Source organism: Populus alba, chromosome 15, assembly GCF_005239225.2.
Source record: "Populus alba chromosome 15, ASM523922v2, whole genome shotgun sequence".
NCBI classification, from domain to species: domain Eukaryota; kingdom Viridiplantae; phylum Streptophyta; class Magnoliopsida; order Malpighiales; family Salicaceae; genus Populus; species Populus alba.
In genome coordinates, this window is record NC_133298.1 from 7,346,867 (window position 1) to 7,367,001 (window position 20,135).

The 20,135-nt window shown below is 34.3% G+C and overlaps 4 protein-coding genes across 11 annotated transcripts; 2 read left to right on the plus strand and 2 right to left on the minus strand.

Annotated features, from left to right (window-relative positions):
* Positions 1-225: 225 nt before the first annotated feature.
* Positions 226-2,521, plus strand: LOC118057275 (organic cation/carnitine transporter 1). Its single transcript, XM_035069795.2, has 2 exons — positions 226-847; positions 1,134-2,521. Exons 1-2 carry the CDS (start codon positions 409-411, stop codon positions 2,339-2,341), a joined length of 1,647 nt encoding a protein of 548 aa, XP_034925686.1. The 5' UTR covers positions 226-408; the 3' UTR covers positions 2,342-2,521.
* A 2,465-nt stretch (positions 2,522-4,986) lies between these two features.
* LOC118057217 (large ribosomal subunit protein eL19y) lies at positions 4,987-7,585 on the plus strand. Its single transcript, XM_035069723.2, has 5 exons — positions 4,987-5,165; positions 5,852-5,974; positions 6,309-6,622; positions 7,229-7,293; positions 7,389-7,585. The coding sequence occupies exons 1-5, from the start codon at positions 5,054-5,056 to the stop codon at positions 7,411-7,413; spliced, it is 639 nt and encodes a 212-aa protein (XP_034925614.1). The 5' UTR covers positions 4,987-5,053; the 3' UTR covers positions 7,414-7,585.
* Positions 7,586-9,055: 1,470 nt separating this feature from the next.
* Positions 9,056-13,989, minus strand: LOC118057196 (rhodanese-like domain-containing protein 8, chloroplastic). 3 transcript variants are annotated; one of them, XM_035069698.2, is made up of 8 exons: positions 13,580-13,989; positions 13,446-13,459; positions 12,634-12,778; positions 12,383-12,515; positions 11,181-11,275; positions 10,854-10,957; positions 9,807-10,082; positions 9,056-9,592 (listed from the first exon to the last, which is right to left on the minus strand). In XM_035069698.2, the coding sequence occupies exons 1-8, from the start codon at positions 13,925-13,927 to the stop codon at positions 9,439-9,441; spliced, it is 1,269 nt and encodes a 422-aa protein (XP_034925589.1). In that variant the 5' UTR covers positions 13,928-13,989; the 3' UTR covers positions 9,056-9,438. The 3 variants fall into 3 exon arrangements, with proteins under 3 accessions (XP_034925589.1, XP_034925588.1, XP_034925590.1); XM_035069697.2 differs by having other exon boundaries at positions 12,634-12,783; positions 13,446-13,499; XM_035069699.2 differs by having other exon boundaries at positions 13,446-13,499; positions 13,580-13,720.
* Positions 13,990-16,548: 2,559 nt separating this feature from the next.
* On the minus strand, positions 16,549-20,135 carry LOC118057232 (uncharacterized). 6 transcript variants are annotated; one of them, XR_004688928.2, is made up of 6 exons: positions 19,509-20,134; positions 19,387-19,436; positions 19,215-19,302; positions 18,605-18,721; positions 17,579-17,707; positions 16,549-16,792 (listed from the first exon to the last, which is right to left on the minus strand). XR_004688928.2 is itself a non-coding variant. In XM_035069747.2 (5 exons), exons 1-5 carry the CDS (start codon positions 20,031-20,033, stop codon positions 17,642-17,644), a joined length of 846 nt encoding a protein of 281 aa, XP_034925638.1. In that variant the 5' UTR covers positions 20,034-20,134; the 3' UTR covers positions 17,389-17,641. The 6 variants fall into 6 exon arrangements, 2 of the variants coding, with proteins under 2 accessions (XP_034925638.1, XP_034925639.1); XR_012168007.1 differs by having other exon boundaries at positions 16,549-16,809; XR_004688929.2 differs by lacking the exon at positions 16,549-16,792 and adding an exon at positions 16,824-17,181.

A 20,135-nucleotide genomic window follows, 5' to 3' on the forward strand; every position in this document is an offset into this window, starting at 1 on the left:
AACTTTAATTCTGGCCACAAAATTTATCATTTTTTTTTTTTGCATTACATTATATATATCAAACATATAAGGGTAATTAATTATCTAGTTATCACTTAAACTCATGAAACCTCAATAAAATCTATAGCCATGATGATCTCCATTTTCATTACAGAACATAGTTTGCTTATTTATTATAATATTTTAACTAATTAAAAATAGTAAAGAGCACGTCCTGCTCAAGTTTTTCCAACTACGTTACTCAAACTTCTCTCTCATCTTCAGAAATATTGTATTTGTTTGATAAGGTGTAGCTAGAATTCATGACAAAGCTAACGTCTATATAAAGATGGACAAAATGGCTAAAATATATAGGAGGAAAGGCATTGGCCTGTCTTCAGCCAAACATTTGTAAATAAGAAAGTAGAAATGGAAGAAGCAGCACAAAATCTTGGGCATGGAAACAAACAGTTAGCAGAAAGAGCTGTAGCATCATCAACAACAAGAAACCTAGAGCTAACAGTGGAGGCTGTGGTGGAGGAGTACGTAGGATCCATGGGGTGGTCACAGTTTTTGCATGTGTTCTTGGTTTCGATAGCCTGGGTATTTGATTCCCAAAACACATTGGTTACTATCTTCAGTGATGCTCAACCGACATCTTGGAGATGCATAAATAATTCGTCATCGTCTCTGTGCATGTCAAGTAGCAGCAGAGGTGATGTTTCGTCTGTTTGTGGATTGACGCCAGGCACTTGGGAATGGGTTGGTGGCCATGAAAGTTCCATTGTTGCTGAATGGGGTCTTGTTTGTGACCGCAGGTTCCTTGCTGCTATACCTGCCTCACTGTTCTTTATCGGTTCTCTCTTGGGTAATGGATTACATGTTCTAACATTAATTGCCGTGAATCCCAAGAATCTTCTCATACTTCTTTAGAAATATGTTTGTTCCAAATCTTGAGAGAAAAATATTAAGTAGTAATAATCCTGTTGTCACTTTTTATCGAACATTAGAAATTATATATGTTTTGTTTAGATTTGACGAACACTTTAAAAACAAACAGAAAGCAATATGAGAGGATGTTAATCCATCTTTAAACAATATTAGTCTACGTCTTTGCAGTGATTAACTTTGTTAAATGATATTTTGGCATGCAGGTTCTGCTTTTTTTGGCTGCTTAGCAGATGCATCCCTCGGCCGAAAAAGAACAGTGCTGCTCTCATGTATCCTGTCCTCTGCCACTGCTTTCCTCACCTCCCTCTCACCGAACATTTGGATATACGCATTGCTTCGATTCGCGAATGGTTTTTCTCGATCTGGAATAGGAATTTGTTGTATTGTTCTAGCTACAGAGGTTGTCGGACGCAAATGGCGCGGTCCCGTCAGCCAATATGGCTTCTTCTTCTTCACTGCAGGATTTCTTTCCCTTCCTCTAATTGCCTATCCTACAAGAGCTAATTGGAGGAATTTATACAGAATCATATCACTCCTTCCTCTATCCTACTCAGTTTTGTTCTTCCCTTTTGTCTCAGAATCTCCGCGCTGGCTTCTTGTTAGGGGAAGGAGCAAAGAAGCCCTCGATGTTTTGAAAACATTCGCCAGGCGTAATGGCAAGACACTCCCTGAAAACCTCTCTCTCGCCAATCCTTCAGAACCTAAAGAGGGTGGTGAAAATGAGGCATTGACAAGAACATGCACCAAAGAAAGCCTGTGGAGGACAAAATGGGCAGCTAAAAGAATGATCACAGTTATGATAGCAGGTTTCGGAGTTGGTTTTGTTTACTATGGTGTTCAACTGAATGTTGAGAACCTGAATTTCAACCTTTATTTCTCTGTTGGGATCAATGCATTGATGGAGATTCCGGCAATTGTCTTCGGTACTATACTGTTAGGCCTCACCAGCCGGCGACTTCTCTTCTCACTATCTGCTTTTCTAGCTGGGATTTCATGTCTTCTCTGCATCATTTTTGCTCATGGAAAACACGTAAAGAAGGCAGAAAAATCCAGTGCGGGGAGCTGGGCTCAACTGATTATTGAAGGAATTGGTTTCATGGCTGCTTCAATAGCATTCGATGTCTTGTATATTTATTGTGTTGAGCTCTTCCCTACCAACGTGAGAAACTTTGCTTTGTCACAGTCAAGACTATCCTTGATGTTGGGTGCTTCTATAGCACCTTTGCTAGTTGCTGCTGGTCGCTTAAGCCCGTCTCTTTCTTTCCTCATATTTGGGATCCTCTCCATCTTTAGTGGAGTTGTAAGCTTGTGGCTACCTGAGACCAAAAACGCTCCGCTTTATGACTCTTTGAAGCAACAAGAAGAAGAGGAGAAACACAAAGCTGGGGGTCAAGGTAATATGCAGGCGTAGAGCTTGGAGAGAAGATGAAAAAAAATAAAATATAGTGTCTTTCCATATGTATGATAATTGTGCTCTCTTCAAAAAGCTCCTTGTTTTAAATCAAATTTCAATGGTGTAAAGTGTGCTTACGCGCGCAATGCCAATAATTTGCTCTATGTTTTTTACTTGATTAATATTGTTATTGCTTAATATGCATGGATTTAACTTCTTCTTTTATTAATCCCTCAAAACATGGGTATATATGTGTATTCAATTGTGAATATGCATGCTTCATGAAGCAATCTGTTTGTTAAAGTGGTTTGCACACCCACTAAAATACTGTATTTTCTCAATAATGCAGAAGGCCATACATGTGTTATGGAAAGAGAGAGAGAAGAAATACTCCAATCATCTCACTTGATTTAATCACTAATGTAATCAATTTTTTCATTCCAATTACAAGAGAAAACTTTCTTCTCATGTTATCATAACCGAATCACTAATATTTAGTAATAAAATTGAGCATCAACCTAAAAATAATAAGCATTTATTTGAGACAATGATAACCCTATAGAAAGCAAATAAAAATAAATCATATAGTATATTTTCCAACCAATCAAATATTAAGGAATAAAATCAAGAAAAAAACATTAAAAACAATTAAAACACCAAAAACTAAAAAAAAAAACATATTCAGCGATTGGATGAACTCGTCAAACCTCTAAATCGGGTAACTTAGGCTAGCATGACAAACTATGAACTGGGTTATGGACTCCTGTAAGATTATAATTTGTTTTTTTTTTCAAAAAATTATTTTTTATTTAATTATATGATAATAAAAATAGACAATCATAAAATATAAAACAATAATCTAATACTGAGATGTTGAGAAAAAATAATTTTTTTAAAAAAAAAAAGTTAAACCCACTAGGCTTGCAAAACAGGTCAACTAGTCAAACATGTGAACATGTTCATGGAATTTATAAAGTTTAATAACAAAGTTTTTTTTTTCTGAAACTATTTAGTTTTTTACCATATGACAAAAAAATAGTCAAGTTCAATCAAAAAAGAGAAGAAAAAAAACACCTTACCAAACTCAAAAAATAATTTTTTTCTTAAATAAAAACAAATTTGAAAAAAGTAAGAGACAAATATAGATCAATATATTTAATATTGCAATATAGGTCATTTATCTTAAATAAAAATCGATACACAAATAAGATTTATTGAATAAAAGAAAAGGAAAAAACATATAATGCAAGGCTTCAAATATTATAAAAAATAAATATTTTTTATTTCTAAAAATAAAAGTAATATATGTAAAATATAAAAAAAATATATAACAAATGAATCATAATATTCTCTTCAAAAATTAAACACATCCAATATAATTGAAAAATAATCACTATTTAAAAAATAATAAATAAGCAAAAAAAAAACACAGAGAAATAAAATAGAAACTTAAAAAATATTTAAAAAATATAAAAATAGTTATAAAGTAAAGAAAATGAAAACTATAAAAAAAAAAAATAATAAGGTTAGGCCAAGCTCCTAATCCTTCAACAAAAAGCTCGTGTGTGGGGTTGTAAGGTCAAGCTTAGTCATGCTGGCCTTAATATTTTTTTTTTTGTAAGTTAATAGGGTAGACGACATGTTATCTGTTCTAATTCAATTTGAAAAAAATAGACAAAATATTGTCTACCTCAACAGACAACACGTCATCTAGAATCCATAAATTCTGCTCATTGTGGTGCCTGAAAAATCAAGGTAGCTAATTGTTTTCTTCTAAAATGTCATGTTCAACCCAAAACATTTAGAAAACATCCTGAATAACTTTATTATACCAATTCATAACCTTCAAAATGCAAAAAAAAAAAAAAAAAAAAAAAAAACGCTTCAAAACCCAAATCAAATCGAAACCCAAAAATCTCCCATAAATCATATTGTTTTAGGCACTTTCAAGGTAAAAAAAAAAACTTGAGTTGAACTCTCCTCATCATATAAAGCCACTTAGTACAAAAGTCTACCATTTTGGTGGCATGAATCGTAGCAACAAAAACTTTTTCTTTCTAGGCTGGAATTTGATGATCTACTATTTCTCTTCTCACCCAAGAAAAATTGAAAAAATAATGAAAATAAAGTTTAGTATTGAAATTAATGTTTCTAGAATTAGAAGGATCAATCATCTAATAATTAAAAAAATAAGGGACTCAAATGTATTTTTCATACATAATTGAAACAAACCACCTATTTATCTATGTTTTTCATTTTAGTCTTTTGTCTTTTAATTTAATTCTTTCTTAATAATAAATAAATAAATAACATGTAATTGGATGCTAATAAAGGGTCAATTGTGCAAAAAAAAAAAAAGTTTAAGAATTCAATTCAAATTTTTTAAAAAAAAATCATTGCTGCAATCCTAATAGGTTAAATGATAAACAGTGATTTCGGAACATTAAAAAGTCAACACCTGTTAATTTTGTACTTAATTAACACTTGATAAAAGAAAGAAAAGAAAAAAAAAACAGTTGGGCTTCCCATTTTTGAAAAAGGGCCTAATGATTCCAAAACAAGAACCCTATTGAATTTTTAGTGAGGCCCATCTCTTAAGACCCAAAGAAGCCCAGAGTGTGAAAAACCCTAGCGAGGGGAGTCGCTGAAACAAAGGTAGGGCTGGCGAGCTATAAACAGCCGCTTCCTCTCAGCTGCCGAGTGTGAGAGAAACCGAGAGGGAGAGAAAAGATGGTGTCGTTGAAGCTCCAGAAGCGGCTTTCCGCTAGCGTTCTCAAGTGCGGGAAGGGCAAGGTTTGGCTTGATCCAAATGAAGTCAACGAAATCTCCATGGCCAACTCTCGTAACACACTTTCCCTTCCTTATAACCCGTTGTTTTTAATCTTTTTTCTATTAACATTGTTTTGTTTTACTATTGCTTTTGGTCTGATTAGTAACAAATGATCTACTATTAAAAATCATGATGCCAAGATTATGTAGCAATCCCATAACAAATATTTCAAAATGGGTTTTTTTATTAGATGATAATGATGATGATGATTACTTGTGAATCAATCATTTGTTTAGATTAGAGAGCCCATTTGCAGTTTAATCTTACTAGAAAAAAACGTGGGATTTAAGGTTTTTTTGGGTTGTAAAGGTGAAGTTTTTTACTATATTTATGTAGTTTTATTAATAGATAAAACGGGTTTTAGGATCTAAATTCAATCAGTAGTTTTTTAGTATATGGTTTTTGGGCTGTCGAATTTTAAGTTAAAGCTTAAGTTTGATCGCTCCGTCATTTTTTTATTTGTTTTTTCAGCATGCAAAATGATAGAAGTATAATTTGTTTTTAAATCCTTTTAAAAAATAAGATTTTAGTTACTGATTGTTTTAAGTAGTATGTAAGCCATCCTTGTTACTATTTGATTTAGTTTTGGTGTTCCGACATCTTTTTTGGTTGTCCTTGATCTCTTTAATGATGGGAACTGCTATGTATCTGTACTGTCACATACAACAATAAATTCATGTGTATGATGCATGGTGCAGGTCAAAACATTAGGAAGCTGGTTAAGGATGGTTTCATCATCAGGAAGCCAACAAAGATTCACTCTCGCTCTCGTGCCCGTCGCATGAAGGAAGCCAAGAGAAAGGGAAGACACTCTGGATATGGTATATTTCTTCTGAACCATTTTACTTTCTAGGGCATATGCCAGATTTTGTTGTATTTTACAGGAAAATGGAGTTCTATAAAATATTGATTGGAAAAAAACCAAGAGGTTTTGGTGTAAGTAGGCTATAGTTCATGTATTATATTTTTATGGTTGTATTCCTCCATCTCTGATTTTCACCAATAAATGTACTGAATTTTCTTAATTTAAGAAAACAATACTGCAGGATATAAACTGAAAATTTTCAAAATATATATACCTATTGAATAGTTTATTTTCTGTATGGTTTACGCGGGAGAAGTTTGCTAACTGCAAAGCCTTTTGAATTACTCTAGGTAAGCGCAAGGGTACAAGGGAGGCTAGGCTGCCAACTAAGGTTCTCTGGATGAGAAGAATGCGTGTCCTCAGGCGTTTGCTCCGTAAGTACAGGGAGTCAAAGAAGATTGACAAGCACATGTACCATGACATGTACATGAAGGTGAAGGGTAATGTCTTCAAGAACAAGAGAGTTCTTATGGAGAGCATTCACAAGTCAAAGGCTGAGAAAGCAAGAGAGAAGACTTTGTCTGACCAGTTTGAGGCTAAGAGGGCAAAGAACAAGGCCAGCAGAGAAAGGAAATTTGCCAGGAGGGAGGAACGGTTGGCCCAGGTAAGATATTCAGTAGCATTGCATGTGAATTACTCATTGCTTGAAATTTTATTTTTATTACTACTTGTTTTGTAGGGCAGTTGAACCTTTGCTGTAGTTCTCAGTTATACCTATAATTTATGTGAAGGAATATTTCAGTCCTGTGATGGTTGTTAGGAACTTGGGGAATATCTTAGATTTGCTTCTTTGTGTGATCCTTTTAGTCACTTAATGTTTCAAATTTTAGTAGATTATTTTGTGAGCTTTTACATACATATGTATCATGTGGTGACAAGGATGCATGTGGGTGGATTTATGTGAAGGAATATTTCAGTCCTGTGATGGTTGTTAGGAACTTGGGGAATATCTTAGATTTGCTTCTTTGTGTGATCCTTTTAGTCACTTAATGTTTCAAATTTTAGTAGATTATTTTGTGAGCTTTTACATACATATGTATCATGTGGTGACAAGGATGCATGTGGGTGGATTTCAATTTGTTCAAGTCTTGATGATTTTTCGTTCATTCTAAAATAAATTCTAGAAAAGAATCAAAATCAGAGTTTTATTACTCTTAGCTGAAGATCACAATTGGATTCAGCAAAATATTTATATTTCGATTCTGCGCAGGGACCTGGGGCAGAGAAGCCTGTAGCTCCACCGCCTGCTGCTGCTGCTGCACCTCAACCAGCCCAGTAAGCATATTTTTGACAGAAATTTTCATGCAGTGATGAAAAATCCACTTGTTCTGGTTCAACAGTATGATGTTCTTTTTTTGTTTTGCTTACAGGGGGAGTAAGAAATCCAAGAAGTAAGGACCTGATTAAGAGCTCCAAGGATTCATGACTTTAGGTCGTCATGGTGTCCTTGGTGTTAGTTTTGTTCATTTTGTGTGATTTTCGTTGTTTTGGACCTTGTTACTCTATATATCTTTTAGATTGATGATGAACATATTTGAACTTAGCAATCTACTTTTATTTAATGGTATCCCTACGAATATAAGTTTTTCTGGATTTCTTGATTTGATGAAACAATGCTTCTGAAAGACGCTCAAGGTTATTCTGGCAGATGAATGTTACCCACAGGAATGACAATCGAGGGCTTAGGCGACATCAATTTTTAAGAAAAATATTTTTGATATCAAAATATTAAAATGATTAAAAAACTCGAATTTTAAATTAAAAAAAAATAAAATTAAGAAAAACACGGTTTTTAAAATGCATTTCCAAATGGTCTTTTTGCTTGGCTTCTTGTCTGGAATTAAGATGTTGAAGATAGTGTGGGAAGAAAAGGAGAAGAGATCTAGGTAATCGCAAGGTTATTACGAAGAGAATTGCAGTGTCATCCTTGCTCTCCACCTTTATAAACCCAAGCTCTTTACTGTTCTAGCAATATCCTATGCAGCAACCGTAGCTGCACCCGTTGCGTCAGGGCACAGAGTGAAGAGATGTAATACTCTTTCAGCCTAAGCTCCATTTTAAGAAACTGACTGCATCAATGCCGGATGCAATGGTCCCTTTCATGTCTGGCAAGAGACTTGAGATCAAGTTGAAAGTAAACAGATGAAGAACACTGAGAAAAGGTTTGTGTTGGCTTCATTCAACCCTGTTTTCTGCCAAAACATAATGACAGGAGAAGGAGGGGAATGTTGTTGACCAAAATTGAGACACACATATAGAGAGCACGTCGAGGACCAAATGAAGGAAACCCCCAAAATTTAATCCCATCTTTACCTAGAGGCCCAGATGAAATAATCCTATTGAGTTAGCGAATTATTAAAAAGAGAACATCATCCTACTGTCAATGACTATAGTTAGTTCAAATGTTAAACTCGACTTTGTTAAAACATCATAAAAAAGTATTTTTAAAAGTTTTACTTGATAACTTAAATTTAATTTGTTAGCTTGGAATGATTTTTTGATATAATATCAGTGTCTTCTTAATCAAATGATTATAAATTTAAATTTCATCATCCTCATTCTAATTAATAAAAATTAAATACATAAAATAATACAAGACTTTCATTTAAGAAGCTATCTTAGAAAATAATATAAAACTATTATTAAGATATCATCTAATAGCTTAAAATTAATATTTTAGATTGAATTGGTTTTTTAATAGGTTTGGTATATTAATCTTGGAAACCATGATTCAGAACCTGCCTTCTGTTAGTTTCAGTTAAAACTTACGAAATATAATTAATATGGCCAGATTTTTAGTGACCTAATTGACCCAATCAATCCTAGTCCAAACACCAAAAACCAAAAAATAAAAGAATGAAATAGTATTGTTTTCATAAAAATGATTGACCAAATGATATGCGAGTTAACACATTAAAAAGTTAACACATTAAACTAGTGAGCGATCCACTTTTCATGTTCGCATGCACTGCTGCTATTGAACCCATCACCAATTCATAGTGGTTTTAAGAAATTTTAAAACAAGCAAGCAAAGATCTGAGTTTTAAGTCTAGATAATAACATTGACCTTCCTTTCAGTAATGAAGGTAATGACCTCTTCAGCATTTCAAGGCAGATACATTCTATGATAAATAAAAAAGAACCTTCATTCAAAATCATCTATTACACAAGACATGTTTTGATACAACGTATCGAGTGCAGCAGGAGTCTTGGACCATTTTCGCCGACCTGTTGATGCGAGAACATCTGATCCTCAGAAGAATAAACTTTACAAATCCCCAGTTAAAGCTGCTATAGGAACTCTGCAGTTAAGTTAAAGAGGCAGCTGAGAGTGGCTCAGTCATCATAAATCAGAAGACGTGGTAGCATTGAAGTGATAGGAGCTGGATAAATATACACGCTTTCCGTATAGGCATACTATCAAACTGCCAACTCATTTTGCACTTCCAGTTCTCTATACATGTACCATTTCTTGTATCTTTGATTCCCGGGTAGAACAGGCCTAAGCCGTGGAGCAGTTGTGCATTGCGGACAACAACAACCTTTTAAATCCTTTACGCATTCCATGCAACATCTGTTATGAGAGTCAAAGAGTTCATCTAAGTGATTGGTTATATTGGCCAAGGCGATAAAGCTCACCCAGTAAAACCTTATCAAAACTTGGCAACACTTGGATACATAGGTTTGAATGGTTAATAGATGAAGAACCCCAACATATAGGTTTTTTATTTCTTCCACTACTTGTGTAGTAGAACAAGGAAGAGCAAAAGGAGCAGATGCAGACTTACAGAAAAAGTAGGTTGCAGTCAATATTGGCACAGTTCCGATGTCTTAACTCGCTGACTTGTGCTTCACATATGTAGCAGTTAGCAAATAAAATATCCTTACATCCTTGTGGATTGCTGCTTGGTACTGTTGTATCCTCAGGGTTGTAGGCAGAAGGTGGAAGAGAAAGACGATCATCAAACACAAACAAATTCCCGACCCATTCTACAGGACCTTCATTCTGAAGATAATGAGAAACCCCTCCCTTTAAGGTGTACAAATTTTGAAAACCTCGTTGTCTGCCATGCAAAATTAAGCACCCCGTAAATGTTAAGAAAAGAAAAGAAAGTCCAAAAGTTCCAAATCTTTTATTCTTGTTGTCATCAAATGGTCCCAATTAAACCATAAGTAGTGCGATTTTGGAAGAGGCACCAAGCTAAACTAGCATTTAAACCCAATATCAGGAAGATCAGCCATAGCTCTTGGCACAACAATCATTTCGACTTTGCCCCTTATATACAGTGAAGGAATATGATTACATCATGAATTATGCTTTAACTCCTAGCACTTGCAAGAAAATATCTGAAGTCTCATCGTTTAATAAGTGTCATATATCATGCCATTTTTTTTCCACTTGTATATGCGTTGATGGGGAATGAAGAAAGACAGCAATGGGAACTATTATTTGATTATTTAGAATTTTAATTAATGCTGTATAATTAACCTGCTAAATAGTCTCAATTCAAAAAGGAGACTAATATAAACTAAATTCCTATTTTAACTACACAAATAATTAACAGTAATATTCCTAAGTAACACTAAGAATCTAGAATAATCATACAGCATTGAAATTTTAATTGGTTAATTTTTGTTGGAAACTGGCAATAAGTTGATTAGTACGTCAGGCTGAGCTTCCAAGTAATTGCAGAACTGATCAGAAGTTAAAAGAGATCAATGCAACAAAAAGGTCAGTCTAGTTCAATGTAGATGAAGATCAATGAGCCAAACTTTGATTACAAACGCAATTTGAAACCAGTAGGAAGAGGAAATGTGAGGAAACAGCAGGGTACCTTAGGATGGTAGAATATACATCACAACGAATGCCTCCTGTACAATACATCAATATATTTGTCTTCTCTTTGTCAACATTTGCTAAAGGATCTGAAGCAATGGCCTGAAATAATGAAAACAAAGAAAAGCAAGAGACTGTTAGTTGGAATCTGAGAAATGAAACTCCGTAATACATGAAGAAGCTAAAAAGCAAGTGCCTAAACTTGTGCTAAAACATAACTTCAAGGTGGAAATCAATTTGCAAAGTCACTCATCTTCCTTACTACAGATACTGCCAAACAAAAATATAGCAAAGTCATGGGCTGATAAAAAGCAACTAGGCTTACCTCCTCACTATCGGATTCCCCAAATGAAGTGCTCCTAAAGCAGTCCACATCAGGTCGCTGAGCCCCGTGAAAATGACCAATATCCCACTCATAGCCTGGTCCAAGGAGCAATAGCTCTCTTCAATACTAAATTATGAGCACGAGGTGACTCTAAAAGAAAAATTACACCCTAACACATTTTGCCTACATACTGAGAAATGAGAATGCTTGCACGTATTAAGACACCTAAATATCCATCTGATAACAAACATACTTGAGCTGAAAAAAGTTGGCTGAAACACAAGGAACCTCAATAACATATTACAAGCGTATTACTTTGTTCAGACCCAAATAACTGCAGCTTGATAGCATTTGTTAGTACTTGAAATGGAATAATGACATAACAAAACAAGAAAGGTTTCAAGCTTGAAGCAAACTAAGCCACCACCTTTCAGGTTAAGCAAATTCACTTGTGAGCTTGAACCAGACAGGCTGCTATCCTCGGAAATCTAGGCAAGCACCCACCTGAAACTCACTGGCCTTGTGTTCCAACAGGATAAGCCAGTCAAGGACACACCAATTATAACTTTAAGCAACTCTAATACTCGCAGTGGTTCCTTGGGGCTACAGCAAGACAATTCAAAAATATATCCCCTTATGAATTATATGCTCCCTTCACCTTAATCTTAGAACCCCTTGACTGAAAATTTGCCTTTCTTTGGGGCCCCTTTGAAAAATACCCAAGTTTCTCCAGTGCCACAACCAGTGAAATTTTATGGCAAGTGGATTCCTACATGTGTCATTGAAGCAACTTCTTTTCAATTGTTTTCCCCAAATCACACTTTTTAGAAATCATCTTCACCAAGGAATAACAATGAATTTCAACTTCCCATGGCAATTATCATAACCAGCCATCATATTCTGTCATTGCAAAAGCTGTTTCACGTGTTAGACTCATTTATTTGAGCTCTGTTCTTTTATCCAAGTGCTCATACTGTTAACCTATAATATAAGACTGCAAGGATGCTCCAAGAAAACCCCTGATTTGACTCCCCTATCTAAATCCATGTATCATGATCCTCAAATAGTGCTCATTTTAGTATCTCCAAAAAAATGCTACTAACATCAACAGCATAACAAAAACATATAATAAAATATAGCAAATTCCTACAAGAAAATCCAGGTGAAAACTGAGAGTGACTTGTAAGAAGAAAAATAAATACCATTTCTAACATCCAGCACAACACAGTTTGAATCATGTACTTCTTTCAATCTTTTTCTCCACTCAGATGGTGCTAGAGGTGTCGCTCGCATTGTAGGATCAAGCAAAGGGAGATGTGAAATACCTCCTTCCAACTGGCGAAGAAATAAGAGTAACAAGATGAAAACATACATGCATGACATATATGTAAGTCAAAACTCAGTGCAGGCAAACAGCAAAATATTCAAGAATATTTGTGCAATTAAATGTCACCTGTACTAAGGAGGGTTTATAACGCAGCTTTAATTTTGGGAAAGCATGCCCATTTAATGCCGGAGATATCTGAACCAGTATATCAGAAAATCTGAAATCTTCTCTTAACCATTCAACATATGCCAGAGCATCTTTTGATGGTCCACTGTACTGCACAAGGATGAAGAAGATCAGAAGGAAAAAACTTCAATGCAGTGGCTTAAAAATTTATCAACAGGTAGAAAGCATTATTTCCACAACCATTAAAAAAGAAAAGGTTCGCTTAACAAAGAACAGAATCTTTTGGGAAGTGCAACATATCCACGTTCATTTACATTTATGACTTCACAATTTTATCACCAATTATCCTAATTTGAGACACTCTCTTGACATGTCTAAAACCGTGGGAAAGTATCTATTTTTTGGAAAAGGACGAACTTCTTCTGACTTCTCTTCATGGGCAGCTTGTTTGATATTCCAAAATATTTGAGGGATGGAGACAGTATTTATATTAATAGATCACTAGAATTCTGTGGAGATGGTGATTGAAATTTTAATAGATCACTAGAACAAACCACTATTTACCCAAAATACAAAACTCCACATGCTCCAAACTGCAGCAACAATGAGACCACTCAACAAGAGAGAGATGGAAAATAAGCACCTTAACACCAAGATAAAGCAAAGATATCGACCCATCACTTTACATAGCCAGTAGAATTTTTTTCTTGCACATAAGAACATCCATGAAGAACAAAAACCCATTTCAACCCATTATTTCTCTTTATCAAAAAATTAAATCTTTAAGAAAATATAAGTACAAAAAACAGTACCTGAGCATTAATCCCTTGTTCATTCACATAGATTCTCCCATGAATATCAAGGCCCTTATAATAAATTAAGCAAAGATGTAAGCTTCAAGTAAAAAAAATCCAAAATTTAACAAGAAAATATAGAAAGGAAAAACCTTTAAGAAAGAGAGGTGCTTGGCAACTTCTTCATGGGGATCGTTTATAAAAACAAAGCGATAGAAATTGACAACTATAAAATCATTAGATGGGTTTGCTACTGTTGAACTTGAAGGAATGGTGGCACAATTAAATTCCCATAACTTCTGCTTTTGCTTTGCTTTATCGGGTTGTGAGCGTGAAAGAGAAAGAAATGGTCTTGTTGTTGTGAAAATGGAGGTGGTGGTGAGTGAAGCAAAGGGACATAAGATTTTGAATTGGAAGAGGAGAGATTCGTTTCTACAAACAATTTTAGCAGAGGAGACGCTTATGGGTGCTGCACAACAAGCAGCACTGGAACCTCTCATTTTCTTCTTTTGTTTCCTCTTTTCTCAGTGTCACCAAAGCTTATCACAAGCTGCAAAAAGCTGAAACAGTTTTCTCTTATGAGTTTGAAATGGGTTTTGGGACTTTGATCCTTCTATTCTTTATTTGTTTCAAGTTGGTCCTCGTATAACCTTTGTCTCTAATACGATCCTGGTATAGTGATATCTCTAGTCCATTAAATTCCCTTCCCTTTTTTTTCTTTCTCAAAAAGAAAAATTTGCATTTTTTTCATTAAAACAGAATGATTGTGTCAAAATCAAGAAAATAATAATAAAATGGATATATGATTGATATGGATAATAATATGTGTGTATAATTTATATGGATAATAGTAATATATATCTATATATATATATATAGATATTTATGTGGGTGGTGCTAAATTCACTACAAAAATTGTTCTTTCCATTACTTATTTTTTTTAAAAAAAAAATAACCATTATAACCTATTCATATCATTATTAATGGAAATTATACTTTAAGTTGTAATATAATAAAAATAAACTAAAAAAGGGTAAATTAATCATTTTAAGAAAAATAAGTAGTGAGAATAACAATTTTTTTAATTAATTAATTAGTACACTCTTAATATTACGGGTTCTATTCAAACTGTTTTGTGGTTTCGTTATATTTTAAATTATCCTATTTAGTTTTATATTCATCATTTGCATCTTTTAAAAAATAATAGAATAAATATACCAACGCTATTGCTATATAATTTCATTTTATTTTGTAAAAAGAAAGATTTTTTATTTTTTAAATTAATTTCATATGGTGTCACTAAATAAACATATACACACTTGACATGTAAACAAATAATAAAATTGTGTGTTTTTTTATTGGTAAAAGCTAGCGGGTGTTTGTTGTCCATTACCCATCATTTTTTTTTAACCTAAAGTGCTATAAAAATTACAATTAACCAAGTCAAAATTAAGTAAAAAAAATCCCAAACCCGTTAATTTAAAAAAATATAAATCCAAGAATAAAAATATAATTTAAATCATTTAAATAATCTGAAATTGAAATTTTTATAAGATAAATAGGATTACGTTCCTCTCATATCATCATTTAAATCCACTAAATTATCGTCTGAATCTTATTATTAGTTTCCAATTCAATGATTTGAATTAGGCAAGAAAAATAAAATATAAGGACAGAATTGTTATCATTTTTAACATTTATTCAATTTGAACTCAATGATTTAAAATTTAAATAACATGACAAAATAAAACACAAGTTCCCAATTTATTTTTGTTTTGAATTCAATGATTTGGATTTAGAGAGAATAAAATAATAAAAAGTAATTTATTATCATTTTTATTATGCATCGAATCATATCCATATAAATTAAATTCAAATATTTAGATTTAACAATGTAATCAATCTTACAAAATAACTTCTTTTCTAATTTAAATTAGCCTCAAATTGAATACTCCTCCAAGAACTTTTCCAAATTTAAATGGTTTAGATCACATAATGTTCATGAGATGATTTTTAAACTTGATTTTATTTTTTATCCAGCCAGGATCAATGAAACTATGTACAAGTTTGGACGGGTGCCTAACTGGATCACTTCCACTCCTCTTAAAGAAAATTGATTCGTATTAGAACCTTACTTTTTACCATATATTTTAGGGTTTCAAAGCACGAATCACGCCTCTCCCTTTCCTTCATCTAATAAAACATGGGATCTACTCTGTTAAACGAAGGTCATCTTGCATTTTCAACATAAAACTTTAATCCGTCGCATCCATGGGATCCAATGGGACATTATTATCCTCATCTGCCTTTGAATTTTATTTTTATTATTATTTTAGTATGAATGTCCGAACCAGTTTACATGCATTTTAATTAATCTCATAAATTCTGAAATTAATGGTCATATATGTCTCCAATAACCCTGAAATTTAAAAGACTCGAGTTAATGATTTACAAAAAACAAATTCAAAGGCTAACCCCTCAAGATTTATATGTATCCGATATTAGTATAATGATAGGTTGCCAGTTTCCTATAAATATAGCTCTTAAACCTCACAAACATTTTCCTCTGTTTTCTTTCCAATCACTGCTCCACCTCACTTGTTCTCGAGCCTGGATCTACTCTTCACAGTATCTTCCACATCTAATCCTTCAATCAATCGACAGTCATCTTACTAGCAGCCTCATGAATTGCTTGCTCTATGGTATTTGTGGGTTCCAAAACACCAGTCATGCCAGGCTTATTTTGACCAGCATGGGAACATTTTCTTACATTATGCAACCAAGGATGTTGGGGATGCAAGCAATATTCCTCGTAGTTTTAATATCAGAAAGTGTGCTATGCCGGTCACTTTATGTGTGGTCTAGTTGCTATGAAAGAGAGAGCAATGGCTGGATGCTGATTCCCCACCAAGGTCAAGAGAAAAGAGTTTCACAGAGGTAACACCCTTCATAATTAGAATGCACCGGACGTTTACATGCACATATGATGTCCAAACACGAAGGAAAGTATTTCCAAGCTCAAACGGAAGCAATATCTTTTTTCATGTTCTTTGGAGAATTCAAATGGAAAAAAACCTGAACTTTTAAATTCATTAAAAAAAAAGGAAAGGAAGGAAGGAAGGAAGGAAACAGATAGGTCTTTTAAGTGTTGCATTCAATCAATAATGGTATTTTTCTATATACAAAGATTGTTCTCTGACAAAATTCAACCATGAAAGAGGCTTGCACAAAGCAATGCAAGTGAATTCGGATGCACAAAGCAATCCTCGTTAATTGTGCGATCATTCCAGTCCACTGCTTTTAGGAGGCAGGAGAGTTTGGTACATTGAAGAGAGGTTAGGAGTGACTCACTCCTTGCGTCATTTCTGTGAAAGAAGATGACCTGAAGTTGAACTCCAGTTTACTTGCTTAGATAAGGAGTAATTTGTGTGCCTGTCTAAGATTTTCCATTTTGAAACAAAGCAAAAGAGTCTTGTACAAAGTTACAAGACATGCACACTATTTCCTTAACATTTCAAATTGAACGAAACTGTAACATGTCTTCCTAAATTCACTGATTCCCATATCATTAGCAATAACTTCCCAACCATTACATCAATATCTGGAAATACAAGCATTGTTCATAAATCCACCTTTCAATTTTAGTTGCTATCAAGGTCTCTGCTACACAACCCAAATGCCTTCATCCCCGTGAGACAAGCAGCAATCCCCGTGGACATCTTGATGCTCAAAATATTTGTGGCATTGTGCGGTACTGTGTTTGCATCTTTGATTATGTGGTGGGGGAGGATGATTTAGTTATCTTGTAAAGTACTCTACTTTATGTTAAGAAAATCAATAAATAGCTTGTAAACAAGATCATGTGCATTATTTTAGAGTGAAAATTTATAAAGAAGAACGCATAGCTGTGTAATCCCCCATTTAATGAGATTGAAACTTTATGTGGTTTTATGTGCAGAGATTAATCAGCCAAAATAAAATATAGTGGACATAAATCGTTGTGAATCCCATCTACAGACCCAAATATATGATATAAATTTCCTATAAAATGTAACTAGGCCTTAGAATTGTATAAACCTTATATTTCGTCTCAAGCTCTAAACGCAAAGAAACAAAATTAGGGCAGATTTTCAAAAGCGAGAAAATCAAACCTGGATGCAGAGAACCTTCAAGACTTCAATCCCTCAGATTGTAATATGCATACACAGGTGGATTTATTCATGCTGATTGAGAGGCATATTTGCAGCAGTTAGCTTCTCGTTAAGCTTTTCCACCCGAGTCTGCCAGAGACAGAAAGAAAATATTGAAGATTTTTATTTTCCTTTTCTATTTTTTTCTCCTTGGGGAAACACACTGTGTTTGCAGTGACAAAATATGAGAAATTCCATCCCTAATATCAGTTTGTTCATACATGAATACTACTGTTTGCATATCAAGTCCCACATTCCAATATATACTTATTTGGTAGTTATCAAACATAAATTCAAGTGCAAGTTCCCATTTCAAAACTTGTTGAAGTATGAGACTTCGATCAATGTCTGCAGCACCATAATAATATGCTGAAGGTGTCTCTCATATGCCAAGATAATATCTAATGGCTCATTAGTTCACATAATTTCTTTTCTCGGATATGTATTCTTACATCTAAGTGCATGGTAACTTATTAAGTTGCTCAATCCCACAAGCCAACATTGTGACATGGCATGCCTTAGAAAACGTAATATATTTCTGGCCCAAATGGCAATTTTTCAAGGTCCAGACTCTAGAGTTATATTTTAAATTTGTAAGGATGCTATCTAATTGTTTTCGTACTCCTTGGTTAGTATCCCAAGACAAAAGTGACTAATACAGAAGAGACAAAAACATGTTTGATTGAAAACATACAGATGAAAACGTAAAATAAGTTTTCAGGACATAATTTGATTAATGAAGAAAGAATCAGAAATTATCACATGGGAGGAGTGTTCCAATCAACGCAAACCATATTTGTTTTCTGGAATTCAAAGGTCTTGAAGTGAAATTTAAAAATTGAAAGATAAGGAAAGACCTACTCAGAGTTATTGCCGAAGCTGAGAAACAAAGTAGGAAAATTGAAGAAAACACAGCATGAAAAGCTGATCCTAAATACAGTTCTATAAAAAATATATATGAAAGAATCCCAAGAAATTGAAATATACCTTGAAAGATTTGGAACGACGAATAGATGGGTCTATCTGTAAACAAGTCAAATATGACTTCTCCGCTGCATCATATTCTTCCATGGCCATGAAAACATCACCTTCGCACATGTAAGCCTGCTTAATACGAATTCATAAATACATCCCAATGACAACTAAAAATACCAATCTCTGAAAATACATAGTTGAAGAGCCTTTTCTTTTTTACTATACCAATCATGAAAGCTATTCAAACAGCAATAATTACACCGGCAGGCGCAAGCGAAGTCACAGAGTTTTGCAGCCTGCATCTGCATAGTGCACGCAGAGCAAACTGCAAGAAACAAGACCCCGTGGCAAGAGACCTCCAGTATATCTCACTTTCATATTAAATAAGAATAATTGGATTATAACTTAGAGAGTAGAAAATGATTCCTTGTGGGTTTTTTTTTATCCGGGCATCTTTGTGCTCTAGTGCATCATGGATTTTAGAATGGCTTCTTTAATTAAAAGCCTTACCGATGTGATTTTTTAAATTTTGCTTTCCTATGCTTCTTCTTCAGTATAATTCTGCTTCGATTTCTCCATCAGTAAAATCAAATTTGATATGTTAACAAGTATTGTGACTCACCTCAAGATATCGAGGAGCTAATCTTAAAGCTTCTCTTGCATCTTCAAGAGCACCCGAATAGTTTCTCATTGCCAATCTTGCAAGCGACCTATGATGATGGAGGAAAAAAACTCAAAATTATTTTCCTGAACCAATCCTTTCAACTGTTAAAAAGAAAAGGAAATATACAAACCTGTATTTATACATGATGTGGATACCACCAAATGGTTGAAGATCGATAGCCTGCACTCATCATTAACCCTAAATCATTCCCAAAATCAAATTAAATTAAATTTAAATTTTAAAATTTTATACCAGAGAGAGTAATTCGTCGGCCTTGGAGAAATTTGCGAGATCAAATTCAGCCTGAGCTGTTTTTCTCAAAGCAAGAGCTTCCAAACTCTTACTTATATTTCCATCGCTAACGTTAGCAGCGGTAGCCATGAACTGTGCAGCTTTAGCAGCGGTACCGCAATGATTCACTATTATTCCTTGAGGCAAAAGGGCGACGTTTGGACCAGAGCCACAACGGCCTAAGCAGCCACTGGACTTGACGGTTATATCCGGCGGGGCTAAATCGGTGACGACTTCTAGAGTTTGAAATGAGCCCTGTTTACGGCATGTGCGGTTCGTGCAGACTCGGACTTCTTGCGTTTCTGCTGCTGCTGCTTTGGTGAGACGAGTACGGTGTCGTTTTGATACTCCTGGCGGTGTTGAGAGAGGTTTCTGATTGGTTGTTGGTGGTGGTTGTGGTGGTGAAGGTGGAAACCAGAGAATGTATTGGTTAGAATTGGGTAAAAAGCTATGGGTTCCTTCTAGAACCACCGCCATCATCATCATCTCACTGAGTAGAGGACTGAGACAGTGAACGGAACAGTGCAAGGATAACGGACATTCTTAAAAACGAAAAACAGTTATTATTGAGTTCCTGTGGTTTTAACA

What these genes read in the sequence shown, in the direction of transcription:
- LOC118057217 (XM_035069723.2), top strand. Translation starts at nt 5,054, where the DNA reads ATGGTGTCGTTGAAGCTCCAGAAGCGGCTTTCCGCTAGCGTTCTCAAG. An exon ending in GGGAAGACACTCTGGATATG is followed by an intron (nt 5,975 to 6,308) that starts GTATATTTCTTC and finishes GAATTACTCTAG; the next exon opens with GTAAGCGCAAGGGTACAAGG. An exon ending in GCTGCACCTCAACCAGCCCA is followed by an intron (nt 7,294 to 7,388) that starts GTAAGCATATTT and finishes TTTTGCTTACAG; the next exon opens with GGGGAGTAAGAAATCCAAGA.
- LOC118057196 (XM_035069697.2), bottom strand. Translation starts at nt 13,927, where the DNA reads ATGAGAGGTTCCAGTGCTGCTTGTTGTGCAGCACCCATAAGCGTCTCC. An exon ending in AACAAGGGATTAATGCTCAG is followed by an intron (nt 12,784 to 13,445) that starts GTACTGTTTTTT and finishes ATCCTTGTGCAG; the next exon opens with TACAGTGGACCATCAAAAGA. An exon ending in GTATATTCTACCATCCTAAG is followed by an intron (nt 10,083 to 10,853) that starts GTACCCTGCTGT and finishes TTTGCATGGCAG; the next exon opens with ACAACGAGGTTTTCAAAATT.
- LOC118057275 (XM_035069795.2), top strand. Translation starts at nt 409, where the DNA reads ATGGAAGAAGCAGCACAAAATCTTGGGCATGGAAACAAACAGTTAGCA. An exon ending in CTTTATCGGTTCTCTCTTGG is followed by an intron (nt 848 to 1,133) that starts GTAATGGATTAC and finishes TTTGGCATGCAG; the next exon opens with GTTCTGCTTTTTTTGGCTGC.
- LOC118057232 (XM_035069747.2), bottom strand. Translation starts at nt 20,033, where the DNA reads ATGATGATGATGGCGGTGGTTCTAGAAGGAACCCATAGCTTTTTACCC. An exon ending in TAGCTCCTCGATATCTTGAG is followed by an intron (nt 18,722 to 19,214) that starts GTGAGTCACAAT and finishes CGTATTAAGCAG; the next exon opens with GCTTACATGTGCGAAGGTGA. An exon ending in GTCGTTCCAAATCTTTCAAG is followed by an intron (nt 17,708 to 18,604) that starts GTATATTTCAAT and finishes TGTCTCTGGCAG; the next exon opens with ACTCGGGTGGAAAAGCTTAA.